This window comes from Ascaphus truei, chromosome 7 (assembly GCF_040206685.1).
Source record: "Ascaphus truei isolate aAscTru1 chromosome 7, aAscTru1.hap1, whole genome shotgun sequence".
NCBI lineage: Eukaryota > Metazoa > Chordata > Amphibia > Anura > Ascaphidae > Ascaphus > Ascaphus truei.
In genome coordinates, this window is record NC_134489.1 from 50,863,891 (window position 1) to 50,881,624 (window position 17,734).

The 17,734-nt window shown below is 38.3% G+C and overlaps 1 protein-coding gene across 5 annotated transcripts in view; it reads right to left on the reverse strand.

Moving 5' to 3' along the window:
* The window catches only part of MYO1B (myosin IB), a 193,420-nt gene that overhangs the window by 40,606 nt on the left and 135,080 nt on the right, over positions 1–17,734 (reverse strand). For 3 of the 5 annotated variants that reach the window (XM_075608349.1, XM_075608350.1, XM_075608352.1), the window contains 9 exons: positions 14,256–14,318; positions 11,659–11,859; positions 9,345–9,571; positions 8,353–8,553; positions 3,829–3,922; positions 2,070–2,219; positions 1,547–1,615; positions 1,229–1,315; positions 886–972 (listed from right to left, as the gene is read on the reverse strand). In XM_075608349.1, the coding sequence (XP_075464464.1) occupies positions 886–972; positions 1,229–1,315; positions 1,547–1,615; positions 2,070–2,219; positions 3,829–3,922; positions 8,353–8,553; positions 9,345–9,571; positions 11,659–11,859; positions 14,256–14,318 (1,179 nt within the window). The remainder of the gene's footprint in view (positions 1–885; positions 973–1,228; positions 1,316–1,546; positions 1,616–2,069; positions 2,220–3,828; positions 3,923–8,352; positions 8,554–9,344; positions 9,572–11,658; positions 11,860–14,255; positions 14,319–17,734) is intronic. The other 2 variants (XM_075608351.1, XM_075608353.1) reach the window with 1 other exon arrangement.

A 17,734-nucleotide genomic window follows, 5' to 3' on the forward strand; every position in this document is an offset into this window, starting at 1 on the left:
CACACTTTAAAAATAGATTGTATTGGGGGGAACTGCACCTTTACAGAACCACCATGTTAATTGGTACCGTGTGGAAACAAATTGTTCAAGGACTATGCGACTTGGAACGCTTTCTGCCAAGTTCCTCCGTAAAATGTGTGTGCTAAACTGCACAATGTATGTGACAACCTTTAGATCTATTAGACATCGGATCCCTTTCATTTGCACAATTGTAGTGTCAGAACAGACAAAAAAATCCCATATTTTCAAGGACTGACTAGAAATAGCACAGCTACCAAGTTATGGCGCTTAAATGGTCTACTTACTGTATGGTAGCGGATGTGTTCTACTGATAAGCTTCTAAAAAAGTAGTTTTCTAAAGCATGGTAGTTGCATGAAATCCGTCTACAAACATTACACCCGGATACGGTCACACGAGACCGCACCTGGCCACTGAAAAAACTGTTTTAAAGCAAGTTGAACAGCTAGTTTGACCAACAATGAACTGCTAATAGTTTTTGCTGCTTATGCCAACATTAGGAAAGAGGATATTTTACTTACCACATTTCCATTTCTTGGTATTAATGTAATTATTTTAAGCCAATTCATACAACCTAGCACATGCTTCTTAGTTACTTTGCATGCATTTAGCTTTATTGTACTTTCAAACTAAAACGATGCATTTCATGCCACCGGTCGCGAATGTTAAAGATGGTTTTGGTAAATCAATGCGTTGAGCAAGCATGCCGAGTTGATGCTAAACTCAAAACATGGGTATTTTATATGAAAGGGGTGAAGGAGCAGTCATGCACTACTAGGAATTATAGGTAATGTTAGTGGTTACTCATTACGTTCGGAGGCTGGTGAGGAATGGTGGGGGGTAGTCTGGAAGTATGCGTGAAATACCTTAAGTCCAAGCCAGTAAGCCCAAATAACAGCAATAGCATGTTTATGTCTAGCCTCTTCCTTCAGCCGTCTCAGTTCCTTTCGCGCCTGTGGTGCATTTGAAAATTAGGTTATAGAGAAGCGTTAAAGCGTAAAACGTTATGCCAGGAGTCCAATGGAAAGTGAACCAGGAAAACAGGAAGAGAAGTTACCAGGTAACTAATGCCGGATACAATGCATTTTTATTTATATTAAGTGATTAAACTGAACATTTAAGTGCAAAACTCCTTCTTCATGTACTGTGATCCACAAAGGTTATATTTCTATAGCGCTAAGAAAATGTAACATATTTGTTCTGTTTTACCTGTGTCCCATGCCAGTAAGCCGCAATTGTGGTAACTGCTTCATTACAGCGCTTCTGGTATTTAAGTTCCCGAAGAATCTTTCGTGCCTATGATCATTGGGAAATAAAAATAAGCTCCTTTTAATTGCATGTTATGTTCTTTTGGTACATAGCAGCAGAAGCTGGTGGCCATTATAATATCCCAGAGATTAAGGGACAGATGAAAGGAGATCATTGCAAAACCTAAAGTAATTGTACATCAGATTATAAGGTTGATATCTGCTTACTAGCTATATTACATACATAAAGAACATAGTTTAAAATTAGTAAAAGACTCACCTTCCATCCTCTAGTGAAAGACTGCACCACAATAGTTGAGCTTTTAATCTGTTTGTACTTATTCTGTTGCTGTGTTAGAAAAAAAGTAAGAGTTTAGAAAATAAGAAAGCAATTAGCTGCTTGAAAGAGCAGTCATTTTTATTTTTAGGCAACTGAAGAATTTGTGTATTTGTGTTGTTGTCTACAACAGTGATGTAGAATCAAAAGGAAATATACTTTCCATTTTCCACTAGCGGAGGAAACAAAGTTGAAGTTGTATTAAGAGGATGGACACTAATGGACTACTAGTGTGCAAGACATCCAGTGCAAGATTATCGAAACAGCTCTAAACTAAAATGGGAAAAATTATTTTGATTCCCACAGACCATTCAAGACAATCTTAAATAGTTTCTGCAGTGTATTATTATTGAAACCTTTCTCTAATTAATCTCTTGGTTGCTTAAGCTTGCTGAAATTCACTGTAACCCCTCTTACACAGAACACGACTGTCTCATGAGTCTGTACTGAATAATTGTCAACTTACAAGATAGCGTCTGACCCAGGCAGCCACCACAATCTGGCTCTTCTTCATCAAGAGAAAACGAGTGCGACACTTCCACCCCCTGTAAATTTTCTGAATGAGTGTAGCCAGATCCTCCAAACGTTCCTTCCTCAAGTCTTCTAATTTGAACAGCTATGGGGACATATGAAAATATAACTTAAAAGTGCAATGTTAGTACTATTAAAATCCAATGATTCAGACGTGGGTTTTTTTATTATAAAGAGGACATCTAAATATGGAAATTCTACATGCACATTTATACTTGTGTGATTTATTGTAAACAGCCTCCATTCATTGTTGTATTCGAACAGTATGAATGAAGGAAAAAAAGGAGTCCTAACTTTCTTGGTGTGGACAAAGCTGAGCGGAGGCCAATCACTTCTGCGTATGTGGGCAGCCTGGGAAGCCCACGAGAAGAGTGGAGGGCACTGTGTATGCACGGCATCAGTGTCAGCGAAGCTCTACCTAGATGGCTAAGCCAGCAGAGGTTGTACCGGACCGGTGGTACTGTATATGCGACGGCAGTACCAACAATCTGGTGGGACATCACCGTCATCCGTTCTGAGGTCTACCACCAAGGATAGAGATTATCCACAACACGGTTTTGAATCCTGCTTCTTTTAAGCAGGGTTCTAATTTTTCCCTTACCGGATGAGATTATCCAAGTTACCACTCCCTGTGTATGAGACATTTGTTTCATAATAATTGTTTCATAATAATTTTTAGATTATTATTAAATTAGTTTTTTAGTTTTAGTTAGTCTTTAGGTGTTGTTTAATTTAATGTTAGTATTAGTATACACACTATGATCTATTTCTGTGTTTCTCCACATACAGTATTGTGAGACGGCCTTTCAAGATACATCTGAAGGCTTCCAGGACATCAGGACGGGACATTCTGTTTGGTCAGGTTTAACCATCTGCTGTTTGGACTTTATTTTAGGCGCCGGATTATTAATTTTTGCTTTATGTAGTATGAATACCACCTTGCTGATTGATGTCTAAATTCAGCAAGTCATCGGACTAATATTTTCTGAAGAGCATTTTTCAAGGCTGTCAACTATACATACATTACTCAGGTCTACTAATCTTTTCAGCCCTTGATATATACTGTAGTTTTCTCCAAACACATGCATACTAACTCACCCCTTCCCCCCATCAGCAAGCTTTTATACTTTTCCTGAACTACAAGAGGTTACGATCAGATAATTCTGCCAGTAAATTGAATTTTTCTCACAGCAGCTTGACTTCTGCCATGTACAATTAATATTAAAGATGTCCGTGTCATATAGAAGGTTTTAGCAAAGCAGAACAGCAACTTTTAAACACAACCTTTTTTGTAAACTCCCATAAACCTAAAAAAATAAATAAAAGTAAACACAGCTTTGGAAGTGTAAAAGCTAATTGAAACATCATGATCTTCTAATACTATAACTCAACCTAATGCTGTACATTGAGATAACCAAAGCACAGACATGTTCTCCAATTATCTCTGTAGGTCTCCAACCTTTGTACATAATGCTAGGTACTCCCATTTTGTGGTTTACTGCTGTTGTCCATATAATTTGCTGCCTGTATACCTTGTCTCAAATCCTGCATTTGAAAGCAGTATCCTTCAAAAAAAAAAAAAAAATCTACATGCTTTAAATTGCATATTTATACAGTATTAGTTGGAAATAAACAAAATATTGAATTTGACATATTAGCCTTTCCCCCTACACCTTATATTTCTATAGACATACCGTTCGAGGATTACGGATGAATATTTTTGACCTGCCAAGGGAGAATTCTTCTTTAGGGATTTCCAAATCATTGAGCAGTACTTCCACACCGTCTCTGCGAAACCAAGTTTTAAGGTTACAGGTTGTAAAAATGGGTAGCTGGGCGAGACAGCATAAAATATAAACAAACAATGGAATCAAATTAATTTTGAAACAAAACTGGTTCATACAAAGACATTTTCATTTTGCAGGTCTATGTATCAAAACACAGAAAAGGTTTGTTTGCACAATTGGGGGTTATTCCTTAAACTGCAATAGTGCCGATCAAGTCAGTGAGTGTTTCCAAGTGATAGTGTCAGAATCGGCTCCATCACAGTCCCCATAGGGACCATTAGCTGCTTCATAGGTAACAAGCTTTCCTTACATCTGGCACATATGGTTAACCAAAGAGGTTTATGCCAACTCAATCTTGGACCTGACACTGCACAAAACTGGAGCAAAGTACCTTGATAAACTGATGCCATTATGTGCAAAATGACAATTATGTATTTTGCTACAGACCCCAATCTATCAGAGAACATTGCCTCAATGATGTATCATAATTGAAAAAGCCTCTGTAACCGTCCCCACTACAAATAAGTTATATTCCTTTTGCTTCTTATAAAACAGAGAGGAAGGGAAAAAAAACATAGCCAAGTAATTCAGATCATTTAGGAATGTTACAATGATCCAATGTAATTAAGAGATTACAATGTCTGTGTAAAGCTAACAGTAAATATCAACTCGTAGGCAAGAGGTAACAAATTGCTAATGTTTTACCAAACTGAGTACATGCCACAACATGCCACAACGTGCTTTAAATCATTACATTTGGAAACTTGTTTTGCTCAATAGAATGTTAACACATTGTTCCCAAATATCTTCCTTAACTAATGTCACTACTTAAGCAATTAACCGTCAGTATGAATGTATTTGTCCATTAAGAACAAACAACAAAACATCCCTCAACCTCTTTCTGAAAATATGTAGTGTATTAGTTGGAGGATGCCACCAAGGAGATCAATTAACATCATACGATTTAGCACAAGTGGACTTGTTCTCTTTACAAGTCCAAATGACGCCTGTATTTGGTGCACGCCTCTGATAAAATGTAACTGTGAATACATCAAGTAAATAAAGTGTCTGACAAGAATGGCAAAGAATCAAAACAGTGTAGGACACTGAACTAGATCTGGCTACCTACAGCACAAACCCACACAAACATATAAAGAACTGGACTGAATTTTACGGTGTTAAAATCCTGAGTTTTCAATGTAATCCTAAATAGGATAGTCCAGAAGTAATCAGAGCCAGTAGTAAAAATCTTAAAAAAAAAAAAATCAGTGGTAGGGGTGGAGTCTGAGTGTTACCACTGTCGGCATACAATATATTCAGTTGTATTGTTGCTGTTCGAAGTAAAGAAATAAATCACTGGAAACAAAACAAACGGGGGCAGTCTTGCAAATGTGGATGAAAGCTAATTGCCTTATTGCCTGCAGCACCTCCTCTCCAGAAGTATTTTATTACTCCATGTTATTTAACTTTTTATTTCTAGTCTTCACCCCCATGAATATGCTGTTGGGGTTGTGTATTAGTTGCACATTCACAGCCTGGTTTTTCCAAACATGAAACAGATGATTCGCTGGTTATGTTGGCTATGGTTTGATAGAAAAATTCAGAGACTAGCAGGTATATGCGGTGGGGAGGGAGAGGGGGGTTGAAGTGCACTCTGGGGAGAGGACTCGGGCCCTGGACAGTATGTTCGTGGCTTGTGAGCCTAATTTGGAACACAGTTGTGATCCGCTATTCCCTTTAAACATTGTTATAAACCATGTGAGAACTAGTAAGTATTTTGATTAGCTAAATATACTTAATAGATATTGTTTAAAAATGTCCTTTAAAAATTAATGTTGGAGGGGTTCATACCTATGTAATTTAAAAATTATATACATTTTCAAAGGTTTAAATCTACTAAGAAAATATATTTTTACTGAAAGGCCAGCAGATCTAGTTCCTCATTGAGATCCCCTTGTTGCATAGTTTGCAATTTGAATATCCAATAGGATTCCTGTTGCCTCAATTTAAAAAAAATCTGTCACCCCTTGTTATACCCATGTTTATCCTTTCCATTCCTATTACTGTGAGACCCTCAGGATTGTGGTTATGTTTGAGGGCAAAGTGTCTGGACACCCCGTGACCCATGAAACCTTTAGTGATGTTTGGTCGATGCTCTAGGAACCTTTCCCGAAGAGTCCTTTACGTGCAACCTACATATTTGTAGGCCACAGTTGCACCCGAGGAGATAAATCATGCGTGTGGTATTGCAGTTTATAAAGTGTTTTAAAGGGAAGGGTTCTTTTGTAACCTTAGACCTGAATGCCAACACTTTGTTTCCAATGTGCTTGCATGTACAACACCCGCCATGTCTCCCCTGTGCCATTTGTTTTAGCCTTAGTTTCTTGCTCTTTCGGTAGCACACTGGGTGCTAGGACATTTTTCAGGGATTTAGCTCTTAAAGACCACTACGGGTTTATCCTCAAGTTCTTCCTTTAGTATTGGATCATTTAGTAGTATTCCCAATGAGTTTGAATATATTTTTTAATGCTATTAGCTGATCTGTTATGTTTTGTTATGAACAGCCAATTTCTATATGCGGGTTCTCTTTTCTCTTCTCTATGTGCTTTGTTCAACAGCGTGCTCCTATTAAGTATGTAAACTTTGCTTCAAGGTTCCTCCACTTCACCTCTGTACCATTTTTTTAAAAAAAAATTCTTCAATATCAGTGACTGTTTCGAAATCTAGGTCTTTTGTACAGTTTTGTCTCAGCCTCAGAAATTGTCCTTATGAAATGTTGCTTTTTCATAAATTAAGATGATTGCTCTTGGAATCTAGATAACTGTTAGCATCCATGGGTAGGTTTTGTGATAATATTTTTATCCTCACAAGAAAGAATATGATCCAAATAGTCTATGGATCTTGCATTATATTTAGCTGTGAATTTGAGATTAATCTCGTTTGTATTTAAAAATAAAATTAATTTCTTTAAAAGTTCCTCTCCTCCCTTACAAATAAAACTTAGATCATCTATAAATCATCTATAGAATTAATTTTTTTCCAGAAAGGGGTTGTTTTGCCATAGATTGCTTTCCTCCCAGTACCCCATAAATACATTTGCAAAACTGGGAGCAAATTTAGTACCCATTGCTGTCCCGCACACTTATAAATAAAACTTGCCTTCAAAATTAAAATAAATGTGCTTTAAAATAAATCTGGTGCAGTTTAAAATTAAGTAAATCTGTTTATGGGCTCATTAGTAAATCTTTAATTTTTTTTTTTATGTGCTACTGTTGTGCTCCCCTTTTCATGTTCTATACGTGTGTATAAGGCAGATACATTGCAGGTAATCCAGATTAGGTCATCTGCCCAGGTAAAATCATGAACTAGTTGTAATAGATGTACTGTGTCTCTCAGATATGATCTTAAACATTTCACATGATTCTGTAGAAAGGAGTCTCTGAATTCAGATAGATTGGATGTGATGGAATTAATGCCTGAGACTATACTGTAGGTCTCCCCGGCGGATCTATCAGACATTTGTGAATTTTAGGCACATGATAAAAGATCAGCGTCCTTGAGGGGTGGATGTTAAGAAACTTGTACTCAGATTTGTTTAAAATATATTTGTCTAATCCTTCCTTGAGTAATTTCCTGAGGGTATCTTGATAACCAAAAATTGGATCTGTATTGAGTTCCAGATATGAATCTGGATCTCCCATGAGTCGCATTGCTTCCTTCATATAATCTATTTCGTTCTGCACCACCACACCTCCCCCTTTATCCGCCTGCCTTATTACTAAACTGTGGGTTTTCCCGAGTTCTTCCAAGGCTGTTTTCTCTGTGTTAGGTTGAGGACTGTTTTTGTCTTACACTCAAATAGTTTCTTAAAATCTTTAAAAACCCAGTTGGTAAAATACTTCAATGTTTGGTCCCTTTGACTGTACTGGATAAAATGTTGATTTGGTTTTAAAATTTGTATGTCTAATATTTATTCCTAAACCAACCTCCAAGGTGTTATTTTCTTGTGTGTCTAAACCTTCAATTTCCTCTAGTAATACAATAATTTCTTCCAATTAGTTCTGTTCTCTTTGATTAAAACCAGCTTTGAAGATGGGTATCATGTAATTCCTCTTGTTTTTTAAGAAATTATGTTTTAGTGTAAGCTTTCTTATAAAGCTGTGCAGATCTATAAACAAATCAAAGAGGACAGGGTTACTGATGGGAGCAAAGGACAGACCTTTCTCTAGAATGCCCATTTGTGTGGTATTGAGGGTCTGTGTGGAAAGATTAAAGATGCTTCATCACAGAGGTCCAGTATAACAATGTTCCAATTTATATTTATTCCCACTATAAAACAACTTGGTTGTATATATTCACACACCAAAAAAAAAAAAAAAAAGAAAAAGAACAACTAAATGTTTCTGCAACAAATACAAACCAGTTTCTTACCTGGTGGGTCTTTTCCAGTGCGGCCATGTCTGTTTGCACAACATTTTATACCTTTCCAGGCAAGGTTCATATGGTTGTCTGAAGGCATAGCCTGCCCTCCTAACCCGAACATTTTCTAGGAGACCCAGGTATCTAATTTGGTGACTCACAAGGGCATCATTGAAGATATGGGCAGCTTTTTTGTCATTTGGCTTGATGCACCTGAAAGGTTAGACAATGATATAATACACAAAACCGGTTACATCCACAACACTGCTATTACACAATTCATCTCGCTATACCTAGTCCAATAAAGCTGTAGTTGCTATTTTCTCTATTTCAACTAGTAACATGTTGTCTTTTAGAGGAATTTGGGCATTCAGAGACATAAATTAAAATCTATGGAACCAACCCATCTAAACTAGAGTATTTCTATGCTCTGTTACTCAATACTTTAAAGAATGGTCTTAAACTATCCTAATTTTAGGAGACTCATTTTAAATGGATTGCGCTTAGAAATGAATGTTCATCATTTTCGTAAATAATTATATCCAACTTATATTTTTAAATGAATTGCCCATGGTAATGTGTCCAGCATTTCAGTAAATAATTCTGTATAATTTATATTTTTAAAGGGCTTATACAACATGAGTGTCTATAATTTTAGTAAAAAAAAAAATCAATACAACATACAGTATATTTTTAAATGAATTGCACATAGTAATAAGTGTCCATTTTTAGTTAATAATATCGTCCAATTTATAAATTGTACAGAAACATTTACTAAAATGATGGACACTCGTAAAATTCATTTAAAATGTTTGCATGGATTGCACATGGTAATAAGCAGCCATCACTTTAGTACATATTTCTGTACAACTTATATTTCATTGTGTACTACATATAGTTTACACTTGGGAGAAATATTGATGTTGCTTTTTTGAAAAAGGTCCTAAATGTCCTTCTTTATAACCTGCTAAACAAATATGTATAAGCAATAATGTAATCTCTACCTAATATAATTAGGGTTCTTTGTTAGCAGGTTCTTCATTAGGGTTGAAACTGACGCCTTAAACTGTGAGCCTGCAGTGGGTGGTCTCTTGAGATTAATCTTGACAGGGTTACCCTCTGGGAACATAGCTTTGATGAGAGAGTGGTTTGCTTTCCACATGGCCTGGGAGAGATCACGATAGAGCAGGTTGTTGTTCTTATCAACAAATCCTTCTACCTGGTACATGACCTGAAAAATATACAACATTGTCAGTGATGAATATGGGGAGCATATAAAAATAAACAAAAAATAAGAAACATCTCTTGACAACAACAATATTCGGAGGGGAAAAAAAAAAAAGCTGAAATACATGTTTTTATTGTATACTGTATGTTATCCAATGAAATGCAGGGTTAATGGAGTGATGGAGAAGGTAACATGATGCATGGAAATACACTCCTCGTGCTGTATATTATAGGTATCTAGGATCTTGGCCAATCCAAGTGAAATAAGGGACTGATTCTGTCTTTTATAGGGACAATCCTTCATAGAATTTCTACTGGAAAAAAAGCCCTGCGCTTTTAAATGGTCTGTTACCTCATAACTAGAGATGGGCAAAACGTCCTAATTCCGATCCGCGGTTCATTTTACGTAAATTCGATCCACACACCAAAATCCAGTTGCAGATCGGATACTAAAAAAATCTGAGCATATACCTTGAAGCCGTTTGGTTTGGCTCCCCCTATTAGAGCTCCTCAATAACAGAGGTTCCGTGGGATCTAATGTTAAAGAAGGTTGTATTTAAATTACTAGTGGAGTTATGTGAAGAAATAAATATCTAAAATAAATGTATTTAGATATCCCTACTTGAATTTCAGTAATGAATGCAAAGCTTTGGGTTGAGATGTCACCTACTGTATGACAGTGGAATTCTAAAGGACATTCAGATTTATTACAAAGCCTTCAGGAATTCAACTTCTATCAGGACAGCAGAAACCTTTCCAATATCCCCTCATCTTTTCAGATTGCTTTTGGTGCTTTTCAGATTGCACCAAACATTGATGATTCTAAGGATGACTTCGAAAAATGTCAAGTTTGAGAAGCTGCTACCGGGTGTATAAACATGACCTACAATAACAGTCCCGCGTTAACTTTAACAGACTGCTGTGGATATGCGTTGAGGTGGTCCACACCTCTTTTGCATAGTTAACGTCAGGGCATATTAGCATTAAGACTTTGCGTATAGTTTAGGAGCTTTGAAGATCCCCGTTAGCACTTAAGACGTTAGCATCTCGTTAAGACATTAACAGAGCTTTGTGGATCTACCCCAGTGTTTTAATGGCTGTACCTTTCGATTCCTTACTAGTGTTATAAATGAAATCACAAATGCCTCCTGACAGGAAAATAAAAGTGTCTGAGATCATTGTATTTTAGAGATAATTTTGTCAAGTTCCGCTAGTTTAAAAGTGCATTTTTAAACATTGTAAGGCTCTGGTTTAAGTTACTGGGGTTTATTAAACAATGCCAGTGTCATACCTGCTAACTAACTCAGATTGAAGCATGATAAAGATCCATGGTCTTTCTATAGTGCTTACTCTGTTATACTAACAACGGCGGATTCTCAAATCCGCCACCTCTAGGCACTTAGCTGTTGCGGCCGCCTCCTTGCTGCCGTCCCCTCCTCTTTCTGACCTGCACAGTCATGACGCCACACGGTGTCACGTTGCCAAGGTAACTCGATGTCATGACTGCATTTGACGCGGCGACGATGCATGCCATGATAACGAGACGCTGTGGGACTGGCGTGATTTGACGTGGCGGTTCAGAAGGAGGCGGACGCAACAGCTAAGTAAGTGACTTCCCATTAGGCCCGATAGCGCGGCAAAAGTATATGAGGGTGGACATTTTTGCCGCACCCAAATTTTGCCGCCTTAGGCCTGGGCCTAATGGGAAATCCGCCACTGTATACCAAAGTTTCTAACAGATCAGCAAAGTGCAGCTTCCAGTGCTGCAAGGTATCTTCCAAGTCAATGGGCTGGAAGAATTCTTCCAATGAAGTGAGGTGTCTTGAATCTATATTAATGTGGTAACTGTATCTGAAGACCATGGAATGGACAACTTGGCAAAGGAAAAATTAAACTAGAAAATGTTAAGTGGGTGACCAATCTATATCTTTTTCTATACACACACACACACACACACACACACACACACACACACACACACACACACACACACACACACACACACACACACACACACACACACACACAATGTGCAGTTTACTTAAAATGTTGTTAGAGATCTATGGCCACGAGACCTATTTCCATTTGTACCTTGCCAGCATAATGCTGAATTCTGAAGCAGCTGTGTGGCAGGGAAGTATCATTCAGGAAGCGCGAACACTTGCTCATCCTGCTCTCAAAATGCTGATGGGTGGCACAGATTTGGTTCAGCTTCTCCAGGAAGGTATCATCAGTAACTGTGCCCGGTCTTAGGCATTCTTCATCCAGCATAGCCAAGATTCCATTCTGATTCTGAAGTTTAATAAAATAAACACATTCTCAAACCATGATTTATAATAAGACGAAACTGTGTGCAAAAGGTTGAAAAGCTCAACACTGGATGCTGGTAAGGCTGTGCTGCAGAATACTGCGAGGAGTTGCATGAAAGTCAAAGCTAGTTTGACACTAGAATCAGACAGAGCCAAAAGCAGAGATTTTATCCCCTTTTGTGCATGTGAGGAACAAGCAACACATTCCAGAGCAACAAAACGGGTTTAAACAGGCAAGCCAAACGGCACTTAAAAAATAATAATATTTTTTGTTTAAATATATGCAGCCTTTGATTACTTTTATTAAAAAGTAATTACCTAAGCTGCAGGTTGATTTGTTCGCCTGTGATTGATCAGCAAAGATCCTCCTTCCCAGGGTTCACTAAATGGCTACCTATTAGTTTCAATCACGCCTTCAGTGTAACTCAGCAGCTACATTGTATTCTTATATTACTAAGGTAACATTATCTATTGCAGGGGTGCGCAAAGTTTTGATCCGGCACCTCCCTGCCGGATCACCTCCCGGCTCACGCCCCACCCTCCTGTTTGGCTCTGGCGTCAAATGATGTTGCGGGGGCATGTGACGTCACGTTGCCATAGCAACGGGCGTCATGCAACTCCGTGGCGTCATTTGTCGCCGGGTTACCATGGCGACGCATCGCCGAAGACCAGGTAGGAGAAGCTGCAGAGGCCTTGCGCAGTCCCCCGGCATTTAAATTAAATAGCATGGGGGAGAGTGCGGGACCTCTGCAGCTGCCGTGCCCCCCCTGGAAAACATCCCGCTCCCCCACATCTATTGTACTAAAGGAGGAGTGAACACCTCTAAAGGAGAGCAGCACGCGCGTGGATTCCTCTGCAAATTGCACAAAGCATTTTGGAACTTTTATCATCATTTTCTTCACCGAATAGACTTTTTCACCTTTTTGGACTTTTTGTGAACTTTGGACTTTATTTTATAAAAATTATATGCACATTGTTTTTTTATGAATTAGTAATATTGTTTTATTGCTAGATGCTGTTTTATGATTGGAATACTTGTTTAAATCCCTACATAATTTCCGACATGGTCACAGCTTGGTAACACACTATAACTCCTCTAACATTATCTATTGTTAGTTTGCAGCTCAAACTGCTGCAAATATTGGGAACAAATAATCACAAACAGGAAAGTGTTACAAAGATCTCGCACAGCTTGTTGGGTGGGCTTAAACATGCTGTAGAAATCTGTTGTATATTAAACTCATTAAAAATGGCATTAAGAGTTGAATATTTTTATTTTAAATGCAATAAGTATTATCAAATACTACAAAACTGATGAAAAACCAAAACCACATGTACAGAAGGACATTGCTTGGATGGCCTCTTAATAGTGACCTCTTCAATTTCTAACTCGTGACTCCTATTGCCAGCACCTGATGCTCTTTCGATAAACTAGAACACTTACTGACACACAGATATAATGGTACAAGCACAAAGGCACTGATCCACAGGTTTTTTTTGTGTGTGCACAGATATCTAATTGCAAGACTAAGGCAAATGAATAACTCTAAATAAACTGAGCCCTTTTTTCTGCAAAGTGGTTTAAACAAAATATACGGTATCAATAGCTTTAAATGGGTTGAAATAAAATAAAAAATGTACTCAACCATAATGATCTCATTTTATAAAGCAATGTACTAGATAGATATCTAATTTCACAATATAAAAAAGTAGGGTTAATATACACAGACACCAACTTCTGTTTAGGTGCTGACCCATTTTAAATTTTCCCAAAGTGCAAAGATTTTCAGGGACTTGCAAGTATATAATAAAAATAATAATAATAATAATAGCATATTCTTGTATAGCGCTGCTAGGTTTACAGTGTCTTTACTCACTGAGCCACTCCTTCTCCCAGAAGAGCACTGTATTTATTATATAATGCAGTATGTTCACTTTCAGGCAATTCAAATGTGTCCTCTCAAACAAGCAACACTGAACTCTTTTAAACTGTGTGGAGTAATTGCATTTATCTTTGTGATGGGCAAACTTTACAAAATCAATATTCACTCATTAATAATAATAATTTGTTGTGAGATCTTTCTACTATTTATTTTTAAGTGACCACTCCCCATTTTATATGGTCTATATACTTACTGCAACATTCAAGGAAAATGAAAAAACAAATTTTCGGTACTCTGCAAGCAATACATTGTGTTAATTTGATCAAGATGTAGCAGGCTTCGTTGTCTCTTCTGGTGTGTTGTGGTGGTATATGTTGTGATATTTTGCACCACACAGCTACTGAATCCAATAGAAACTCTGTGATAAACTGCATTATAACTGCATGTGTTGTGTGGGGGGACAAAGTCACTTACTACATTTGTACTGCATACTTACGTTTTCTATCAGGTCGCAGATGATGGCATTGTTGAAGTATTCAATGTGAGTCCACTCAATGCCCTAAGAACACAAGAAAATACACCAGTTAACTCTTGGAACCATATAGGCAGGAAATGAAACCAAAGTCGAGTATCTGATAACATCTCTTGGGGGACAATTTTACGATGCATTCCCAGTCATTAAACTTCTAGCTAGAGCACTGCACGTTGGCTCACACCCTTTCAGTGATGGGGGCCTTTAAAACACTGGAAAGCAATGCGTTGAAAGCTTCTGATACTGAAGTAGTTAATGTCTAATAGACTCAGAAATGCAGTATCCCTTCATCGACTATTTGACCAAAATGGGTGCCCTTGAAATACTTCCAGACTTGCTCTCCATTCCATTCCCTGATCTGTGTCACATTCCCATGCACTTCAATGGAACGGAGCCAGAAACTTATGCAGCGAGAATTAAGGTCAGTGGTGCTTTGTGTATATTTCTACGACCATTAGACACTGTTCCTTCTGTTGTCTTATATCTGAATCTATCATTGTTTTTTAACAGGAGAGAAAAGGTGCAAAATGAAAAAAATAATAATTATAAGTCTCTTGTATGGTTCTGACAATTTATGCAGTGCTGTACATACAATTTTGCAGGCACAATAAGTCTTGCTCAAGGTGACAAGAACAGCAGACCCAGGTATTCGAACAGGGTTCATTCGCTGCAAAGGCAGTGACTTTACCACTAAATTACCATAATTTATTTGCTTTGTATTTATAGTTTAATTAAGTACTCGTATGCTTGGCTGAGAAGGTAGCTTTATAGCACACTAACGTTGGGACTGTGACTCCTGGTTTAGTCCGTGAAACTATAATTGATTCTGCAGGCTCTCTCTAAGTCTGCAATTGGTAGTTGCAATTAGAGGTAATTAGACTATGTGAGCTACTAGTCTCACTATACACAGGGTACTTAACTCCAGTCCCAGTAATTACAAAAGTTCAGATTTATATGGCTTAACCTTTCAAACTTAATTTATTCGCTACATCATGGGATTGTAAAAATGCAGCTTCAATACTGACTGGCACTTCTATAGGTATCTGAGTAGGCAACACTTTACTTCTATTAAAGTCCTTCTTGGTTCTTTAAGAAGACTGTTCCTTTATTCTGTAGGTAACTCTCAATGTTATACTTCCTGGTAAAACATTTATAAATAAAATCGATGGGAAGGCATTAAACAAAGCATTCCCATATCTCTGGCCCTCAAATACATTAGCGGGTTCCAGCAGAATAGTCAGTCTTCTACGTTAAGGTGTATGTACAAATATGAAGACTATGGTTATTATACATGTTCCACAGCTCTCTTTATACTGCAACTTACACAAGTGATGAATTAATCGGGATTTATCTCATTAACAGAAGACCAAGTTCTAAATAAGTATTTTTCTTTAACTCCATAAACTCCCCTCCTTCAGTCTGCATCCACAAGTTGTCATCATTATGTGAACCGCCTCATGAAAATGCCAACTATGTGAATGATTAGTTATGGTTACTCCTATAAATTATGTCACAAATAGATTTAGTTATGTGGTAAGCAAAAAAAATAAGGGAGAGGTTAGCAAGGGAGTCTTAAATTTTAACTGCTTTATTCAGCTTTGCCCAAAGTAGACATAACACACCCTGTAGTACGAAACTATTTTCTTCAATACACTTTCAATAAAGAGTGGGGGTTGTGGGTGATGAACATTCAGATATGATACAGAGCTTCACTGTATTTTTGAGTAGACCAAGGACCCAGTGTACATGGCGTGCGCGACGGGGTGCCTGGCGGCGCTTGTTCCCAGCAGCAGCGCGACCTGATGGACTCCAGGCAACGCGCGATGGGAAAGCGTGGTGGGGGCGCAGCCATGATATCATGCGGCTGGTGCGACCTCATTGGCTGAATCTCCGCCGTGACATGGCCAGCGCTCCGTCGCCACAAGAAAAGACAAAATCCCTGTCGCGCATCGCGCCGGTGCATGCAGGCGGCTACTGAGACCGACCCCATAGAGGGCCGTACCTTGTGTGCGCCTCGCACGCCGTCGCAGCCACTGGGGACCTAGCCTAAGTGTGCTAAGAAACCATAAGCTGCAATAAATATATATTTTCTATATTCAGAAGGAATTAAAACACCGTTTATATACAGTGTTTCTAGAAGCAAATCAGGGTTTCCCTACATCTCAAAATACCAAACTGCAATTGAGTCACATTTGACTTCTTTTGGATACTGAGAAGGTAGTGTAGTGAATGTGTACTATCATGATTCCACACCAGACAAGGCAGCATGGATGACTCAAAAACGTTGTACTTGTAAATACCCTTTACAAATAAAGGCTTATTTTACATATCATTTCTAATGATCGTAGAAAGACAAACCATTGAAAAACAGCCTGAACTAATATCGCTTCCTATGCCCAAGAGTATTTTTTTGGGTGTAAAACCAGTTCATACAAATACTGTAATACAGCTGCTGTCCTCTTTCTCAGATTAATTCATAATGGTAAATAAAAAGGACTGCCACAATATTGTGCTATCCTAATCGCCTATTCATCTTCAATAACCTCATTCTCTTTTTCATCTTTGTTTGTTTACATTCAAAAGAAGGGAAGGTGACCAGTCGAATACCTCAGGGATATTTACCGGGACTGGGGCAATTCCTCTCCCCACCCCCCTATGAATTGTATCTTGGATGGTGGGGGAGGCCTCCGGTCCCAAAGCCGAGGGGAGCTGGGGCCCTACTGTCAGATACAGAAATTGGGGCCAATGTCTGGGCGGAATTAACTTCCAGGGGGGATGGGGGGACACGTGTGGGGGATGCCATAAGAGGGCACAGCAGAGCACAGAGGCTGCAGAGGCCGGAGGAAACTGGTGGCGCTCCTGCACCCCGTAAGCAACTGATCCACAAGTATCATATATATCGTGTTTGTGTAAGGGTCAATGGAATGCTTAAAAGAGATACTGAATCCTGCTACTTCCTGTTATACTATACTATATTGATTTATACTCTATTAAGCAATTTCATGCTTTAGCACGGTTCTTATATTATATAGCAGGACCTGACGCTCTGCTATACCATGACATGACATTGCACTGACCTATGCAATATTATATGTTCTGCAGTATACGAGATACAGTTGCTACTTCTAGAACCTTATACATTCTATTGCAATTTTCAGGCAATGATAGCTCCCAGGTGTTACTTCCTACAATAGTTCTACTGTTCCTGTATGGATCAAAAATCTCTAAGGCAGCAACGGGTGATCATTTAAGCCTGTGGGTTGTGCAACTCTTTTTTTGCCATCATCAACCACCTTAGGGGGCTCTCCAATTGTTATTGTACCAGTGGCATTTTACTTCTGATACAGCGCTATACTTCAACACTACAGTGTCTTATGCAATACTGTGGCTATTTTGTCTCTTGACATATAAGACATTAGTTGTTGCCTACACAGGACCCTCCA